Source organism: Mesoplodon bidens (genome assembly GCF_964165515.1).
Source record: "Mesoplodon bidens genome assembly, chromosome: 3".
Taxonomy (NCBI): domain Eukaryota; kingdom Metazoa; phylum Chordata; class Mammalia; order Artiodactyla; family Ziphiidae; genus Mesoplodon; species Mesoplodon bidens.
The window spans coordinates 52,502,723-52,522,014 of record NC_138178.1 but is presented as its reverse complement, the minus strand read 5'-3'; the positions used below and the strand labels follow the sequence as shown (position 1 = coordinate 52,522,014).

The following is a 19,292-nucleotide window of genomic DNA, read 5'->3' as shown; positions in this document are numbered from 1 at the left end:
AAAATACCTAGGCATAAACCTACCTAAGGAGACAAAAGACCTGTATGCAGCAAACTATAAGGCACTGATGAAAGAAAAATTAAAGGTGATACAAACAGATGGAGAGATATACCATGTTCCTGGATTGGAAGAATCAACGTTGTGAAAATGACTATACTACCCAAAGCAATCTACAGATTCAATGCAATCTCTATCAAACTACCATACCAATGGCATTTTTCACAGAACTAAAACAAAAAATTTCACAATTTGTATGGAAATGCAAAAGACCCCGAATAGGCAAAGCAATCTTAAGAAAGAAAAAACAGAGCTGGAGGAATCAGGCTCCCTGACTTCAGACAATGCTACAAAGCTACAGTAATCAAGACAGTATGGTACTGGCACAAAAACAGAAATATAGATCAATGGAACAGGATAGAAAGCCCAGAGATAAACCCATGCACAGATGGTCACCTTATCTTTGATGAAGGAGGCAAGAATATACAATGGAGAAAAGAGAGCCTCTTCAATAAGTGGTGCTGGGAAAACTGGACAGCTACATGTAAAAGAATGAAATTAGAACACTCTCTAACACCATACACAAAAAGAAATTCAAGATGGATTAAAGATCTAAATGTAAGGCCAGACACAATAAAACTCTTAGAGGAAAACATAGGCAGAACACTCTATGACATAAATCACAGCAAGATCCTTTTTGACCCACCTCCTAGAGAAATGGAAATAAAACCCAAAATAAACAAATGGGACCTAATGAAACTTAAAACGTTTTGCACAGCAAAGGAAACCATAAACAAGAATCACTGGCTTTTAAGTTAGAATGGGCATCATCAGAAAATCTACAAACAACAAATGCTGGAGAGGGTGTGGAGAAAAGGGAACTCTCTTGCACTGTTGGTGGGAATGTAATTTGATAACAGCCACTAAGGAGAACAGTATGGAGGTTCCTTAAAAAACTAAAAATTAGAATTACCATATGATCCAGCAATCCCACTACTGGGCACATACCCAGAGAAAACCATAATTCAAAAAGACACATGCGGGCTTCCCTGGTGGTGCAGTGGTTGAGAGTCCGCCTGCTGATGCAGGGGACACACGTTCGTGCCCCGGTCCAGGAAGATCCCACATGCCACGGAGTGGCTGGGTCCGTAAGCCATGGCCACTGAGTCTGCATATCCGGAGCCTGTGCTCCGCAACGGGAGAGGCCACAACAGTGAGAGGCCCGCGTACCGCAAAAAAAAAAAAAAAAAAAAAAGACACACGCACCCCAATGTTCAATGCAGCACTATTTACAATAGCCAGGTCATGGAAGCAACCTAAATGCCCATCAACAGACGAATGGATAAAGAAGATGTGGTACATATATACAATGGAATATTACTCAGCCATAAAAAGGAACGAAATTGGGTCATTTGTAGAGACGTGGATGGATCTAGAGACTGTCACACAGAGTGAAGTAAGTCAGAAAGAGAAAAACAAATATCGTATATTAACGCATGTATGTGGAACCTAGAAAAATGGTACAGATGAACTGGTTTGCAGGGCAGAAGTTGAGACACAGATGTAGAGAACAAACGTATGGACACCAAGGGGGGAAAGCCGTGGAGGGGTGGTGGTGGTGTGGTGTGATGAATTGGGAGATTGGGGTTGACATGTATACACTGATGTGTATAAAATGGATGACTAATAAGAACCTGCTGTATAAAAAAATAAATAAAACTCAAAAATTAAAAAAAAAATAAAGAAGCATCATGACATAGCATAGCTGTCAAAAAGCACAAAGGTGTCTGTTAACTCTTTATTCAAACTCTCCTATAAATAGCTACTAGGTTTTGGATAACAGTGAAGCAGGAAACACCTATGCAAAATCTTTTTTTTTTTTTAAGTGGTGAGTTTTGAGAATTTGCTGCCTTTTTTCTTATATATATATATATATATATATTTATATATACATATATTCTTTTTCAAATTCTTTTCCCATATAGGTTATTACAAAATATGGAGTATACTTCCCTGTGCTATACAGTAGGTCCTTGTTGTTTATCTATTTTATATATAGTAGTGTGTATATGTTACTCCCAAATTCCTAATTTATCCCTCCCCCCACCTTTCCCCTTTGGTAACCATAAGTTTGTCACCTATGCAAAATCTTGAAAGAAGTTAACTGAGAAGTCGAATGGAGGGCAAAGTGACATTAAGGTTGCAGGAAGAAAACAGGTCAAAGTGAATTTACTGTTGAAATCTCAAGTTGAAATTAATCATCATTTTCACTAAAGCCAAAGGCAATCACCCAATGTAAAAAGAGTACTGGCTAAGCAGGGACTCTGTTGTCTATGACTGAGTCAGCACCACTTCCCTAAAGAGTTTTTTCATTCATGTGTTCCATGACCTTCCCCTTTCCCACTTGAAGAAGGTTAAACATTACAAAGCCATATAGATTTTAAACAAACAAAAATGCACACTCGTCTGACCATTCTCTATCTTGAAGGTACCTTCCAAATCCTAACTTTCAATGATGTTCACTTTTCAATTGAATAAATCCAATGTACTACCTTTGCAGCCTCCACCATGCAAGCGGTAGAGTCAGCCAAGAGTTTGGCTGCTGCCAGGAGCTTCTTGGAATTCTCCATGTCGATTTCTGCTTCCGCATCTGACCTCATGGCGTTGACGAGGTCTGAGGTGGCCTGAGCCAGGACCCGGGCCTGGCGTACCATTTCACCTAGAGGGTGGGACAGAGGATGCAGTCTGTTTGTCTGCTTCCTAAAGCTCAGGGGAAACCTCAGGAGCCAGCACAGTCTTGTCTCTATTCTTCTGGCAAAACGGACGAAGAGAAATGAGCCTCCATGCTCCATTCCTAAGCAACGAAGCCAAGTCAGATCCTGAACCAAAAATATTCCCTGTGGCTGCCAGGCCTGTCTACCCCCAATCACATCCAAGTTCAGTCTTTAACTGTGCGGGATAAAAATGACATAAGTAACCTAAGAGGAACCCTTTATAAAGAGAAGGCAGGGAACAAGATTATGTGGATTTATTCTGTGCATTTATGCTTAGTAAATACTTATATAGAAAATATTATTTACCTCACGTCAAAAGCCACTTACACAAAAGCCCCTATAATGAGCTCTTTGAGTAATGTGCACAGGAAAAATATTTTTAAATTTTGAGTCAATCTGCATGCTACCTAACACCAGATGAGTGGTATCACATAACCCACTCTATTTGTGTCACTTGGCTCTCACTCATAGGAAGCACAGACCCCAGTTTCATGCTCAAATGCTGAGATTTGCCTTGGCCCAGTCTTCCTATCAATTTTCTCTTTGCTCACCCTTTCCTTCCCAGCATTGATTTTGATCTCATTATTAGTAATTGTTATTAGTAGCTGGGATTTTACTGTTATCTATTTCAACTTCCTTTTGGAAGTGGGAGGGGTACCATCGTCAACATTAAAAATAAAACTACTCAAATATGAGCAAGTTCCTCCCCGAAAGGTCATTTGTGAAGAATGACGAAGCACTGTTAACATTAAGGGGGAAAAAAGCTTTCACGGAAATCAAAAAGTGCTCAGTTCAAGGTACCCTGGATTGGATCCTGGGACAGTGAATGGACATTAGTGAAAAGTTGGTGAAATCTGAATAATGTCTGTAGTTTAGTTAACAGTAACATACCAATGCTCATCTCCCAGTTCTGACCAATGTCCCGCAGCCTAAGGGAGATGCTAAAAAGGAGGGAAACTGGGAAAGGTACAGGAGAAGTCTATTACCCCAGCAACTTTACCGTATACAGAAAAAATATCCCACAATAAAAAGTTTATTAAAAGAAATAAAAACAAAAGAACCAAAAAAATCCAGATGTGTGGAGCAGTGCCATCTCTTAAATCACTTAAGAAGGGTAGAGAAAATCACAGGTAATTTTCTTTAAAAAATATACTCGTTAAGAAGTATTGCTCTGTGCTGAGGAAGAAGTAGGAAAATAGACTTCTTACAAACTCCTGGTAGGGTTGCAAATTGTGGAACCTTTCTGGAGAGAAATTTCAGACACGTTTAAAATAAAAAATGTACATACTTATTGGCCCAGAAATTCAACTGATAGGAATTTATCCTACATATATGTCCCAAAGTAAACAGAGATATTTTTACAAGAATGGTTACTGCAATATTAATTTTGTAAAACAAACAGAAACTTGGAAACCACCTAAATGTCTGTTAAAAGACAACTGGTTAAGTAGATTATGATGTATTCATTGAATAGAATACTATGCTGTCATTAAAAAGATTAGTGTATAGGTCAACATGAAGAAACTTCCTAATATATTCGGTGAAAAAGGTTGCAGAAGAGTATGTGTAACAGAATTCCATTAATACGAAAAGAAAGAGGGTGTTGTACATACACATAAATGTCAGTAGGAAGATTGAACATTTCTGCAAAGATGAAACAGAAATTGGTAAGTGGTCATTTCTAGAGATTTAGATGGGATAGTGATGGACTGGGTCTGGGGAGACGTAATTTTTAACTAATATACTGAAAAGGTGCATTTTACATACATACATATATATATATATATATCTCGTGATGTTTGACATCTTAGAAAAACCTTTCTGGTTGGAAAGAGACTGCCCCTCCCAGAGCTAGCCAATATTTAGAGATAGTAAAGGGTCTAGCCAAGAGCATGGTGGTAAACTACCCAATCCAGAGTCAGCCTCTGTCTGGTCCCTACAGCCCAGGAGGCAATATTCCTCTGCCTTCATCATCCCAGAGCCATGGATCAGGCAACTAGGGATCACCCCTATAAGGGTAGAGCCAGCTGAAATTATTCAGACTAGCCAAACTTAAGCTGTTCATCTTGCCTTTCCCACAGAAATCCCAATATAGGTGGTGGCCTAAGCTCTCTCCTCAATGCTGTCTTCTGCCATCTGATCAGAACTTGATGCTTCCCCTGTGACCCTGTGTGACACGCAGTGACCCCCTGTCTGGGACCTGTCAGTATAATAAACTTCATTCCAAGCCTCATTCTTGCCTCCCCCTGTGGCTGCACCAACTTTACCGTATCCAACATGGACATTCTTGGAACATAAGGGATTTACTGTGTATCTAAATTATTAAATAAAGATATCCTAGTTAACGTTAAGTCTTTCAGTGTTGCTGGGACAGGCACATTAGGAGCCTCAAATCTTCTTCCCAGCCTCAGGGAAGAAGTCTCTGACTGAGGCGGATGAGAACTTGCCCTTTTGCCAGATGTCCAGGCAACCATCGTTCGACTCACTCACAATCATCACCATCAGGGAACCCTAAACCGACCAGCCCACCCATAGACCAGCCCCTCACCAGCATCGCCCATGGAGCTGAAGATGCTCTCGGTGACACACATGATGGTGTCGGTGGCCTGGTCATAGCGACCAATGGGCTCGCCTCGGCTGGCAAACTGTCGCACATGCTGCAGGAGATCGTGGAGGGCCTGGCTGACCACACTGGCCGCCGCGCTGACCTGCTTCAGCAGCTCAGTGTCGTCGGTGGCTGCCTGGCAGGCGTGGACGCAGTTCTCCACTGAGCGGTCCACGAGCTTCCCTGCTTCAATCAGCTGCTCCTGGCACACAGGGGAGCTGATGGTGGGGCTCACGACCTGAAGCGAGACAGGAGTGGGTCTTGGTTACCGTGGGACAACTCTGGTCTCCAGCGGCCACTAGCAGTTCCACCACATCCTTCCGTGGTCTGGGCCTCAGTTCCTTATTTATAGGACCAGGGATTCAACCAAACCATCACTGAGGTTTCTCATACTTCACCATTTCACTTTGTGATTTTAGATGCCTGTTAACTTTCATCTCCATTAGTGCTCTACAACCATTGATACTACTGACTATTCCTGTAGAGAGAAATTTCTGATATTTACCATTTATACCTCCTGCTCTTAGGAACCTCTGAACTGAGTCTTCTGAGCTGAGATAAAGACTATGTAAAAGAATTATATTTTTTTCCAGAGGAATATATTATATTTCCTGGAACTCTGCCTCATGGTACTTGAAAGATTAGGGGGGTTGTGTCAGTAATCTGTGATACTAGGATGGTGAACAAGGAAAGCAGGAGGGAGACCATCAGTGACCCCTCTGACTGATGTTGCAAATCCACCAACAGGACCAGAAATGCCAGGCTGAACCAGATCACACATCTGTACAATATGTTATGTCATCAGGTTGAGAAACAGATGGCTCCCATCTTGTGACACGTCATCTCAGCAAAGATACACATGGTTGAGTGGAAAGGGTATCTGAAGTCAGACTGGCCCGAGTTGCAACCCCAGTCCTGCCACTTACGATTTCTGTGGCTGTAATCAGTAACATCTAAGGGCCTCAGTTTCCTCTTCAGTAAACCGGGGATGATGGTGCTTAATGAAGTAATGTATTACACAGAGAGTGTACATCCTAACTGGCAACCATGAACTTCATCATTACCTCCTTCTGATTCTGTGCAGTGCAGAAAGGGCTCCCATGCACTCTGTGGATTATTACTGAACCCATGTATAATGCTGTAACTGCACAATACAAGAGCTCTTTGTGCACAGGGGTAAAGAAGACATACTGAGAAGTCCAAAGGGGAGACACAGCAACTGGCATGTAGAAATGGCAATTAGATACAAAAAGTACCACTGCCTGAGGACTTGAACAAGGAAAAAATGATTCAAGAATTGGACACCTTATGCTAAAATCCTGTCATGTCACCCAAAAGACACCTGAAGCAAGCTCTAAGTCTTAGACAATTTTAACAAGTTCTGCCCCTGGTTCCTCCCAATGACTGGAGACAGATAAGAGCGTGTGACACCCTGTAGAAAGGGCTGGGGTGCCAGCTGGCTTACCTTGGCACACGCCACAAGCTGGGAGGTGGAGAGGGCGCACTGGGTGGCGGCAGCAATCACCCTGTTCTGTAGGACTGTGTCCTCAGCCACTTGGGCAACATTCTTTGCCTTTAGTACCAACATGGCAGCAGCATTGGCAACAGCTTTGGCCAAACTCATTAAGACGTCCTGAGAAAAGGGGAAAACAAATAGTCATTTATATTTTCCTAATCACTCTTCACAGCCTGAAAGTAAAGTGTGGTGTCCACTTAAACATTTTATTAAAATTCCATTTGACCTTTTTCCTTCAGTACTTTAGAATAATATTTTTCCATTTATTTCTCTGAAATGTCCAGTTAGCCTGAGAGCTAATTAAGGAAGGAGACTTACATTCTAATAACACAGTCTCCTATACATTAAGTAGCATAGGTTTCAATCTAAAATAGGTTAGTGTGAGGGAAAGGCTTATATTGTAACCACTGACTCACATTTCTGCACTTAAATAACACTTAGAATCTTGACAACATCTCCTGAGTATGTGGTGGATCCGCTGAAAATATACATTATGAGCAGTAGGAAGGATAAAATTCATGGCCTCCATGTCATCATGCCCCACTGTAACTTGAAAATTTATTTTTCTGATTTCTACTTTGCACAAGATCTAAGTTGTCATCAGAAATTCAGCCGTATCTTGGCCTCCAGAGGGCAACGTTGAACATGCATGGATAGCACCTCCAGCTCAAGAGCCCATGAATGCTCTGAACATAAGTTATTCTCAGTGTTCTGTAGTCTTCTGGATGGAGATTAATTATTATGAAAAGTGGAAAGGGAGCCTACATAAATAAACCAGCTACAAGAAGACCTCACTGAAGATGCAAGGAGCTCTGAGCCTTTAAAGATCAGTTTATGCTTCAAGTCAACATAAAGGCTTTCTGCCTGCAGGATGGAGAATCCTTTGACTTAGCCCATCAGATCTGTCACCCATTTCTGTGACCTGAAGAATCACCACTGCTATGTTTAATTCACTTCTTGGCTTTTAATACTGAAGGTCATTTATTTGGTTTGGAAATGTCTTCCCAAACATATAAGCCATTATTATTTTGAACATGTCAAGGCTTTCTCCCAGAGGAAATGTGGTCAGAAGTCTTTATTAATTCATCAGATAATGAAAAGCACTTTTGATTCTGAATGCAAAGGGCACCACAGAGTCTTTACAACAAGATATTTTATGAGAAGATATACTGGGAAGAGTGTTTAGCCTGTACAATTTTACACAGAGCAAAGACTATATCTTATCCAGGCAAATCAGAAACCCATGAATCCACCAAATAAGTAGATTTTAAAATGGACAACAACAAAGCAGCCTGAAAGGAACAGTTTGGTCCAGCCTTTTTTAGGTCTCTGGTGTTTACTGGATGTCCAAGGAAAAACCACAGCCTGTGGTGCCGAAAGTTGAAGATGCCTTTGGGATCTGACTGGCACTCATCTGTCATACAACTTCTAGAAACTGCTCCCAACATGGCCTGCAAAGTTACAGTTCTTGGACATCTATCTCAATGCTCAATGAAAACAAAATTTGAATGTCACAAATTATTATCAAGATTTTTAAAAGCAGTCTTCCCCAAATGGGTCAAAGTATTCCTTCCCTTTATAGGGATCCATCTTTTCACCCAGGGACCAAGATTTGGTCATGAAAACTCTCGATTGTTCTAAAGGGCTTTGTTAGACTGATTTATAGAAATCCTGCTCCTCCTATTAATTTTGTCCCAGAAAAAAAAAAATACAGTTAGAAAAAGAACGTGATACTATGGCTATAGTTGCTGACAAGGCCCTTGTCAAACTTTTCAACAAGACCACTATTATGCGGCTCATGTAAAATAAATCTTTGTTAACTCTGGGAACATGCAGTACATTGAAAACTCAATAAAAAGCTCCAAGATAGGATCTCAAGAATCAGAAAAATAGAGAGTAAGAAATCCAATGTCAGTAAGCCAGGGGCTACCCATAACTGGAGGAGGTTGTAGGATCACCTTACTGCCCTGGTGTTTACCTAGAGAATGGGAAACATTCAAGCCAGGCCTTCCCCTGTTAAGAAAGCCTCCACAGGATCTACCCTAAACTTGAACCTGCTTCCCTAGCACGTCTGCATAGAAGCAGACATTAGGAGGCGGAGTTTGCATTTATACTGTGATGAAAACAGTCTGTCAAAGAAAAAAAAAGAGGAAAATCTTTAAAGAAAAACAAAAAACACCTCAAGGCAGGGACTTCTCTGGTGGCACAGTGGTTAAGAATCTGCCTGCCAATGCGGGGATCACGGGTTCGATCCCCGGTCCGGGAAGATCCCACATGCTGCGGAGCAACTAAGCCCGTGTGCCACAACTACTGAGCCCGCGCGCCTAGGGCTCACACACCGCAAAGAAGAGTAGCCCCCGCTCAGTGAAACTAGAGAAAGCCCATGTGCAGCAGTGAAGATTCAACACAGCCAAAAATGCATACATACATACGTACATACATACATACATACATACATACTCAAGGATATATGAGATGCCTTAATGAAGAACTGTGACTTCCCTCTCAATCTTCCCAAACACCTTGGAAAATAAGTTGACTGCTTCAACATAATTAAGCCTAGTAAACCAACAGATGGATCTTGTATTTATGCAATTCCTAAGTAGGTACCTACCTACAAAGAATTATTTGCTCTAATACAGAATGCACAAGACAACACAAGGGGAGTTTGGGGATCTGACTAAGGGGAAGTCAGGATGGGGACATAATTAGCTTGGCTTTAGTGAGATGTATTTATGTGGTCTACAGTTAATTCTGTTTATAGTTATTACTGGCCATTCCAGCACAGAAATGGCTTCCAGAAAGACTCCTACCACTCATTATGGGTCTCAGCCTCCATGATCACATGAATGTTCATGCACTGAATGTCTCATTGTATTGCAGGATCTGAATGAGTGCTATGTTCCCAGCACCCCAGGAATGTGCAGAGTAGAGAAGGTACATGTTTCATGTATCCACAACATACCTGACCATGCCTTAGCATAACTTACACATCTTGAGGTGATGAAGTTTGGCAGTTCTAGACAAAATAGCAAGCAAAACTGTCCCCTTTGAAGCAACCTGAATGCTAATGGAAAGCTGAATGATCCTTTTATTCTGAATTCTACAGAAATCCCAAACATTGAACCTGACGTAGGATTCGGAAAAGGGCATCTTCCAGAGAACAAGGGCTCAAACTATAACAGTTTAATTAGAATGTATTTGTACGTTACTTGTAAAATGAAGACTTAGGAGGATGAGGAATGAAAGGCATCTGCCCACAAGTATGTGAAGAGTTCATCTGAGCTTGAAGATCCCTGGCAGAAGGCCTCTACACCCCATCTGTGGGGTCTGGGAATAGAGGCAGACAGGTTGAGATCTTGTCTGAGCTGGCAGTGCATCCAGCCAGCTGCAAACAGTGGCTACAGCTGATCCCCAGAGGACATGTCCCTGGTATTGAAAAAAAAAAAGGGGTGACAAAAAAGACTCCCACACTTCTGGTTTTGGATATGACACAGACAAGAGACCCAGCTCTAAACACAAAGGAAAGACTGTCCTATGTGTGAGCAGAGTGTAAGGGAGTGCCCGTGTTTTCACTCTTACATGTGAACTCAAGAATGATGCAATTAGGGACTTCCCTGGTGGCGCAGTGGTTAAGAATCCTCCCACTGGGGAAGGGGAAGCTGGGACGAAGTGAGAGAGTAGCATTGACATACCAAATGTAAAATAGAGAGCTAGTGGGAAGCAGCCACATAGCACAGGGAGATCAGCTCGGTGCTTTGTGACCACCTAGAGGGGTGGGATAGGGAAGATGGGAGGGAGGCTCAAGAGGGAGGGGATATGGGGATATACGTATACTTACAGCTGATTCACTTTGTTGTGCAGCAGAAACTAACACAACATTGTAAAGCAATTACACTCCAATGAAGATATTAAAAAAAAAAAAAAGAATCCGCCTGCCAATGCAAGGGGCACAGGTTCGATCCCTGGTCTGGGAAGATCCAACATGCTGCAGAACAACTAAGCCCGTGAGCCACAACTACTGAGCCCACATGCCTAAAGCCTGTGCTCAGCAACAAGAGAAGCCACTGCAATGAGAGCCAGCGTACCGCAATGAACAGTAGCCCCCCCTTGCCACAACTAAAGAATGCCTGCACACAGCAACGAAGACACAACACAGCCAAAAATAAAGAAATAAATTTATAAGGTAAAAAATTAAAAAAATTTAAAAAGTAATGTTTTCATAAAAAAACGAAAGAAAAAAAAGAATGATGCAATTAAAAACCGTCCCAAATAGATAAAACAAGCTTGGCCATGAGTTGATAACTCTAGAGGTTGGGTGGTTGATATAAGGGTGGTTGTGACATTATTCCGTCCATATCTGTGTTTGAAGAAAGTGTAGCATGCTGACTAGTGAGAACAGCTAAGTAAGTGTTTCAAAGTGGTGATGCATGATGTAAGTGAAATGAGTCTTTCAATTAAAAATTCTTTCTCTTTAACACATAAAGACCACACTCCAAGATAATCCACCTTCATCTTCTTTTTTGTCAGTTCAAGGAAGACTCAGTTTTTCATTACCTTCTCCCTGCTTGGCTCTAAGGCCATCGCTTAGGCTCCAAGATTATGGGCTGCAAATATCTTACCTGGAATCGCTCATCGGTCTCATTCTCTCCGATCTGCCGCAGAAGATCTCCACTGGCTTGTCCAATGCTTCCAGCGGCGGTCAAAACTGTCTGTCGAGGCTACGAACACAGAGCACATCTTAGTGGGAAAGAGTATGCGCTGCCTCCCCAGCGCCATCAGACAGGGCAGTGCAGGAAGAGGAATCCTACAGGATGGCCTCCTCCTGCACCTCAGTGAGACTCTTGAACTATCTGCCAGACGGGAGACATACACGTCCTGGTGGAATCTGTGCAAGGAAATGCCTGTGGCTCACAAACCAGCAATGGCTGCATAGATGTGAAATGTTCAAATAATGAGCCTCATTCAGCTGGTAGGAAATTAGCATATAGACTTGTATCCCCTTTAAATGTGTATTGGTCATGTATGTTAGTTTCTGAGGTTACATCTAATCAAGTACCCTTGGGTGGGGAAAGGAGGCTTCCTACTAAGAGCTCAACCAGTCTCAAAGGTTGAACCATGGTTTCTGCACCCAGTTCACCAACTCCAAACCGCAGAGGGTGGGAACATGAGTCGTCAGGATGGAAGGGACAGCTCAGGAAGCAAGAACCACATAGGACCCAAAGACTGCACCTCCCTCATCAGAACCCAAGTGACTGATGGCCCCAAAGCTCACCTCTCCAGAAGTCGGCTGCACAGCTTTCAGCAAATCCGACACGGCCCCGGCGAGGGTCCTTGCAGCTCTGAGCAAGTCTTCCCCGCTGCCTACCTCATCATCCATGAGGGCCGCCAACAGCTTCACGCCCTTGGACATCTCCGTCAGGTTGGAAGAAATGGTGGTGATGGCACATCCCACAGCGGTGTAGTCGGTGTCTGCAGGGTCACCTGGGACAGAGAAGGACCATCACCATCAAAGGAGGGCGGTGAAGGTTGAGGGGAGCCCAGGTTGACAGGAAACAGGGTAACACTGGCAGCAGAACCCTGCCCCCACCAATGATGCCCCCATCCTGCAGGAGTCAGACGTCTCCCCATCTCCAAGGTACTGCTCTTCATGGGGTCCTTTTACCCCGAGGCCTCATATATTAAGATACTGAGCACGTGCACCTTTAAAATTCCCAAGGAAGAATCAGCAGCTCACAGCCCTTTTCAGAAGGCTGCTCCAAGGTCAGCCGCTTGGAGAGGTCAACTCTACCCCTGAAACACTGCAATGTGGCTTGATGAAGCCAAGATCTTCCCTGGCTCTCATGTGACAGTGCAAGGCTGGGAGTTGTGCTATACAGAGGAGACCACGGCTGGACAAGACAGAAGAAGGCACCCATGATGGCTAGTCATCTAAAACCATTTTGAGACTGTAAGCTCTCAGGAGGGAGAAACTGGCCTCGATATACTTTGAAGTATGTCCAGCAGCTTGACGAACAACGAGAAGAGCTGGATAAGTGGTTTTTACTGATGATGCATGATACAGACAAAAAGGCATGAGATGCTCACCACATTTCTCCTGGGTCAGTAGGAGAAAATGTCTGAAGCATTGTGAGGGCCTAATTCTCCTCTCAGAATAGGAAAAATCTGTTGTTTCAATCAAAGAATAAGAACTTTTTTTTTAACAAAATCACAATACACCACGAATTCCTCAGGGACTTACCGGCTGTGAGGTTAACAACTGAAGCTGTTCCAGCTGTGATGGCATCGACTTGAGAGTGGATTTCATGTTTGGATTCGTCGACTTTATTCTGAACCCATACCCTAGACGCCTGCAAAACCAGACAACTTCATGACAAAATTGTTGCACAGGATTGCCCAGGAAACCAGAGAAGTCGTGCCATAAAACGAGATCAGCGTTTTGGCCACACTCTTCTCACTGGGCCAGCACCAACGAGGCCCTTAAGTCACCTTGAACAATGTCCTTAACAGGCTTCTTGCTCATTCACTTATGCTGAATGGCATGTAAATTCCCAGTGCTTTTTACTCATGTTATGTTTTCTTTAAGATCTTGGAGAGAAAATTTCTGTGGCTTTATGTAGGTAAATTCAATTTAAAAAATGAAAATAATTAGTATCTCATGTGGCTTCCCTGGTGGCGCAGTGGTTGAGAATCTGCCTGCTAATGCAGGGGACACGGGTTCGAGCCCTGGTCTGGGACGATCCCACATGCTGCAGAGCAACTAGGCCCATGAGCCACAACTACTGAACCCACGTGTCTGGAGCCTGTGCTCCACAACAAGAGAGGCTGCGACAGTGAGAGGCCCACGCACCGCGATGAAGAGTGGCCCCCGCTTGCCACAACTAGAGAAAGCCCTCGCACAGAAACGAAGACCCAACACAGCAAAAATAAATAAATAAATTTACAAAAAAAAAATTAGTATCTCATAATAATACCGCACAGTGGCAACAACAACTGTTGCTAATTTTCATCTTGTTTTTTAGAGAATGGGGTTAGAATTAGGGTGTTCTAGCTCATGAGTGTTCTATCAGCGTAGCAATTGTCTTTTGTTCACAAGATGAATGTCGTGTTGATGCGGCACCTTTCCTGGTAGGGTTTTGGGAGGTGGTTGTCAAGACCCCTGCTCTGGATCCAGCTCTACCACTAACAAATGATATGACTTTGAGCACATTTCACCCAACTCCTGTGCCTTTCATTTCTTCTACTGTGGAATCTCACTCAGTGGTCTTTTAAAACCTTTCTAGTTCTTATACTTCATGTTCATTTGACCCTATAAATAGCAAATTCTGTTTTCGGCCGTTTCTGGTCTTAGCCAATAAATGCTCATTTATACACTGGTAATGATGATCCTATGGTAATATAAGGTGCTGATCTGCTTCCCAAAACATTCCCAAAATATTAATCTTGGTTCAGCATATGTCTAGCACTAAAATATTTTATATAATAACTCTTTGAAAATTGGTGAAACAAGAATATTAAATCCAGATATTTTAAAACCTTCTCTCACAACGGTGCTGGATATGGGAGTCTGCCATATGTATTTTCACTCTCAAGCTCCCCAAAGCAAAATATTTAATGACTTCAGGGACCTGGGAGAAACAGCACTAAGGATGCTGCACCCTGTAGGTACACAAGTACACAAATGAAAAACACCGAGCAGGGAGAACTTGGAGGCAGTTATCCTGGCTGGACAAGATGAGGCTACAAATTGTGTCTTGGTTCTGGCCCTGTGATGGTCCAGCAGTCTTAAAGCAGTGGTCTTCAACCCTGGCTGCATATTAGAATCACAATAGGGAGATGAAAACCCACTGATACCCAGGCCCCACCCCCAGCAACACTGATTTGTTTGGTCTGACCTGGGCCCTAGGCTTCGTCCTTAAAACTCCTCAGGTGATTTTCATGTGCGAAGCAGGGCAGGGAAGGACAGTGATCGCCAGTGGTTTGCAAATGTGTACACAAAACAGTTAGGAACTTTACTAAAATGCAGATTCTGATTCAGAAGTTTGGGGTAAGGCCTCAGATTCTGCACCTCTTGCAAGATCCTAAGTGCTGCCAATGCTGCTAGCCTGTGGATCACAACTTAAGTAGCAAGGGGCTAGACAATTTCATGCAGCAGCAGCTACAGGAAGGCAGCTAATCGCCCTGCCTCACTGAAAAGCTCAATAGTAGTAACCCAGTGGTTTGTGAAGCGTGGTCTCTGGACAAGTAGCAGCAGCACCTGAGAACTTGCTGGAAATGCAAATTCTCAGGCCCCACCCCAGACCTACTGAGTCAGAAACAATGGGGGAGGGGCCCAGCAATCTGTTTTAGCAAGCCCTCTGAATGACTCTGATGCTTGCTCAAGTGTGTGAACCATTGGTAAATACTAACAACAAACCTAGCTAATACTCACTGGGCTCTCACTATGTGTTAGGTGAGGGACTGAGAACTCTTCACATGATTGGATTGTTGGGTCTTCACAACAGCCCTACTCAGGGATGACAAAATGGAGGCTTAGAGAGAGTAAGCTGCCCAGATTCACACAGCCACTGAGCAGTAGAGCTGGAATTTGGGCCCAAATGATATGACTCGAGTCCAAGTTCTTAGCCCTTATGGGGTACTGCCAACAGCCCGTAGCACCCTATGATTCTCTCCTCCTGTGGTGCAGCCTAGAGATGGAGACTCCATCTCTTGAAAAAATATGGACTTCCAACTCACCTAGCTGGAGACAGAGATTCACCTCACTGAATCCAGCCAGAGCACAGAACCCTGTTTTCTGCCCTGGTCTGGGAAGAGACATCGAATAAAAGCACTGAACAACACTTACCATATCCTGGCCGAGAGGCGGCAGGGAGTCAAGTTCACTGAGGTCGTCCTGGGCCTGCTGGACAGCGTGCATGCTCGTGTTGATGGTCCCCATGAGGGCCTGCTGGGCCGAGGTCTGCAAAGGCAGGTAACACAAGGGGTCACACCACACTCCTGGACTGGCAACACAGGCTCTACGTGAGCAAGGAAACTGGACCTGAGATCATGAGAAAGCAGCCCAGGGTACATCTCAACAAACTGACTGAACCAGCTCCTATTTCAACGGGGAGCCAGAAATAGGTATTATAATACATTAATAGGACACTGAATATGAGTGTTTGCAATAGGGTGATTCTAATCAGCAGAGTGTGGAGAACAAGAAGGCTCAGAAAGAGTCTCTGCAGGGGAGCTCAGGGGACCCAATCCTTGAGTGCTCAGGACAGAAGGTCTCCTGCACAGGAATCACGTGGGTGTTACATCAGAACTCTTCTTGGTAAATAAGATTCCACCCAAACTTACAGTCAACATGCTTCTCCACTCAAATCACTTCCGGACTTTAAGGCTCTTCTGCTTTCAAAAAGTTCTTGCCCCAAAGCATGGGATTCCAGAGCAGGCCTGAGAGAGGCCCCAAGTCAGGTAGACCAGCACAGCAGAAAGAACCAATGATCCGCTGGGGGAAAATGTGTGGATCGGAATAGACTTGGTCTACTTCTAAGCCTCTCTGAGGGGTATCTGGGCCGATGGGCAGGCAGGGGAGCAGGGTCCTATCCTTCTCTCACAAACCACGTGGAGAGGCCACTGGTCCTTGTCCAGCCCTAAAGGACACCTGTGGTCCTAGACAGGGCATTGCCAGAGCCACCCATTTAAAAGAAAACACACTGGGAATTAGGCATTGGGACTGCACAGCTGAAGAGCCAGGATTCAGACAGGAAGTAGTGAGAGTGAGGATGACACACACAACCTATCACCAGGCTGGTGTGGCTCCCTGGACACCAAAGGCAGCATAGTGACGAGCAGGGCAAGTCCCCCGGTAGCCTCACCAGCGGGGGCATGTGGCCTCGGTGCATCTGTCCAACCATGACCTGCTGCTGTGGGGAGGGCATGCTTCCAACGTTGAAGGTCTCGGGCCCGCTGGAGCCGGAGCGCATCACGGCCGGCAGTGCCACTGAACCATGCTCCACCTTCCCGGTGCGATTGAACTGCTGCTGCAAGATGGTGGACCTAGGGGGACAGACACGTTGGTCACTGCGAGGTGGCCATTCACAGGGAGTGTAATAAGATACCACAGGTATCACCAGTGTTCACTGCTTCGTGCTATGGCAACCAGTTTCCAAGAAGCAAATACAGACAGAATTGTGAACGAAGTAGCAGCACTAACATGTTTCAGCAGAACCCTGAAACGAATGAACCCTTTTATAATCAGTAACATAAATAACTGCTCCCAGTGTATCTAATTGATAGATTCACGGCATTATGCTATTAGTTGTTCTTTAAAAAGACACAAAAAATAATGATGTTCTAGGCATAAGTGAATGCTTTGGAGAGACTGATCTATTATTTTGTAAATTCTACCTGAAATAGCATTCATTCAACACATATCTACTGTGTGCCACGTTCTATTCTAAGCCCTGGGGACAGAGATCATTTATCCTTAGCTTGAAGGACGAAGTGTGGAAAAGAACTTAAAATCTCCCACAGCTTAGCTCCCCTTCCCCAGGTCAAGAGCCATTGACCACAGAGGATGTTTCAACACCTTAGGAGCCCTGATGATTGGCAGACTTTGGCTCTCTTCCAGATGATTTCAACTTAAGTCTGGGAAGACTCCTAGGGCATCTAATAAAAAAACTGTCAGTTTTTTAATTTCTTGATATTTTCCTGGAATGAGCAGTGAGTGCAAAGGACTTTGAGCATATGAAGGTAAGAATCTGAGGGTGGCACAGGTGCCTCATAGCCCAGTGGACAAACCCACAGGGAGAGTCTGGGTCAGTCTCCAGGGGGCGGGGTTGCTGAGCAGCTGCATTAAGGCACAGGAGCCTCTGTCCCAGGGTTCTGGAACCACTGCAGGTCATCATTCCCTGTTGTCCAGGACAAAGCTTGTGAGCCAAGCTAGGATTCCAAGCAACAGGCATCCATGTAGCAACATTAACATCTGCGGAGGGGCTGGCACTAGGGAGGGTGGATCTATGGCTCCTCTCGGAGCTCAGTTGCATTGCAAGATCTCAGCCAATGTCTAATACAGGGAGAAGTGGAAGGTCTAGTGATGAGGAACTCCCCTGGGCCACTCTTCCTGCTTGCCATGACCAGACCGCACCATGATGCCCTCTGCATCAGTGGGGAGGGTCCCAGCACTCGGGGCTCAGACACTTACTGAGCTGCTCCCAGGAGAAGTTCAAGCACAGCAGGGTCCTAGGAAGTGAACAGCTCACCCTACTAGGAGGTACTAGGTTACTAATGTCCATCTAATGGTCATTAATAATTTCAAGAAATTAAGGTCTTTTGCCAGAGGGTAGCAAGTAGTACTTGAAATGCACCACATCAAATTTGGTTCCAACTTGCGTACGAATAAGGGACAAATGGAAACGCACCTTCAAGGGGATTATGATGCAAACTGTGAGAAAGTGTACAGAGTAGCAACATTAGAGAAACAATTCCTATTACCAGACAACTTCAATGTGCTGGAATATGTTTGAACTCTCCGGCAGTGCACTACAGGAGACATCAGAACACCTGAATCTGAGTCCTGGCTCTGCCACATGCATGCATCTCAACTAACCTCTAGGAGCTTCGGTTTCCTCATCTACGAACTGGGGATGATAAAATCTAGCCTACCTTTTCCACAAGGGGATGCTGTTGAGATCAAGTGAGACAGCAAGATGGACACACACAATAAAGTACAGACAAGAAAAGTTATTACTGCAATGTTCTATTTAACATCAAGGGAGTAGCTGAATAGGTTTTGGTCAACAAGTCTCACTTATTAGATGTTACTTAATTTTAATAAATCTCAGTTTCCTCATTTATAAAATGGAGCTAAATTGAGATTATTCCGAATTTAAAATGATGATAATAGTAAACATTTATTATGTACCAGGGATTGTTTTATGTGCTTTATTAGTAACTCAATCATTAAGTTCAAACTTATGAGGTAGTACGATCCGTCATTATTCTCATTTTATAGATGAGATGAAAGAGACAGAGAAAACTCATAATGTCCCCAAGGCCACACATTAGAAAACAGACCCCAGATTTGAACCCAGTAACTCTGGCTCCAGGGTCCATGTTCTTTTCTTTTTTCCTCTGCTGCCTCATGACATGTGTATCAAGCGTGGCAGGTAAAATCATCCCATCAACAAAAACTCCTCTACTGGCTAGGCCCCTAGCCCAAAGGTACAGAATTAAACTCAGTCTCCAGGCTCTGATGATAATGATGCAGTTTATGAGATTTAAATCAGAAATTCAGAACAGGAGTCACGAAGGTTCACTGGGTCTAAAGATGGAATTAAGCACTACATCTTGTTCAGTGTCTCCCTGAAGTCCCCAGCTACCACCGCCCAAACAAGACACCCTCAACACTGAT

At 43.9% G+C, this 19,292-nt stretch overlaps 1 protein-coding gene across 4 annotated transcripts in view; it reads right to left on the bottom strand.

Annotated features, from left to right (window-relative positions):
- The window catches only part of TLN2 (talin 2), a 449,584-nt gene that overhangs the window by 134,607 nt on the left and 295,685 nt on the right, over window positions 1-19,292 (bottom strand). For all 4 annotated transcript variants that reach the window (XM_081228039.1, XM_081228042.1, XM_081228041.1 and 1 more), the window contains 8 exons: window positions 16,756-16,936; window positions 15,738-15,851; window positions 13,134-13,242; window positions 12,168-12,376; window positions 11,515-11,613; window positions 6,842-7,009; window positions 5,320-5,614; window positions 2,550-2,716 (listed from right to left, as the gene is read on the bottom strand). In XM_081228039.1, the coding sequence (XP_081084165.1) occupies window positions 2,550-2,716; window positions 5,320-5,614; window positions 6,842-7,009; window positions 11,515-11,613; window positions 12,168-12,376; window positions 13,134-13,242; window positions 15,738-15,851; window positions 16,756-16,936 (1,342 nt within the window). The remainder of the gene's footprint in view (window positions 1-2,549; window positions 2,717-5,319; window positions 5,615-6,841; window positions 7,010-11,514; window positions 11,614-12,167; window positions 12,377-13,133; window positions 13,243-15,737; window positions 15,852-16,755; window positions 16,937-19,292) is intronic.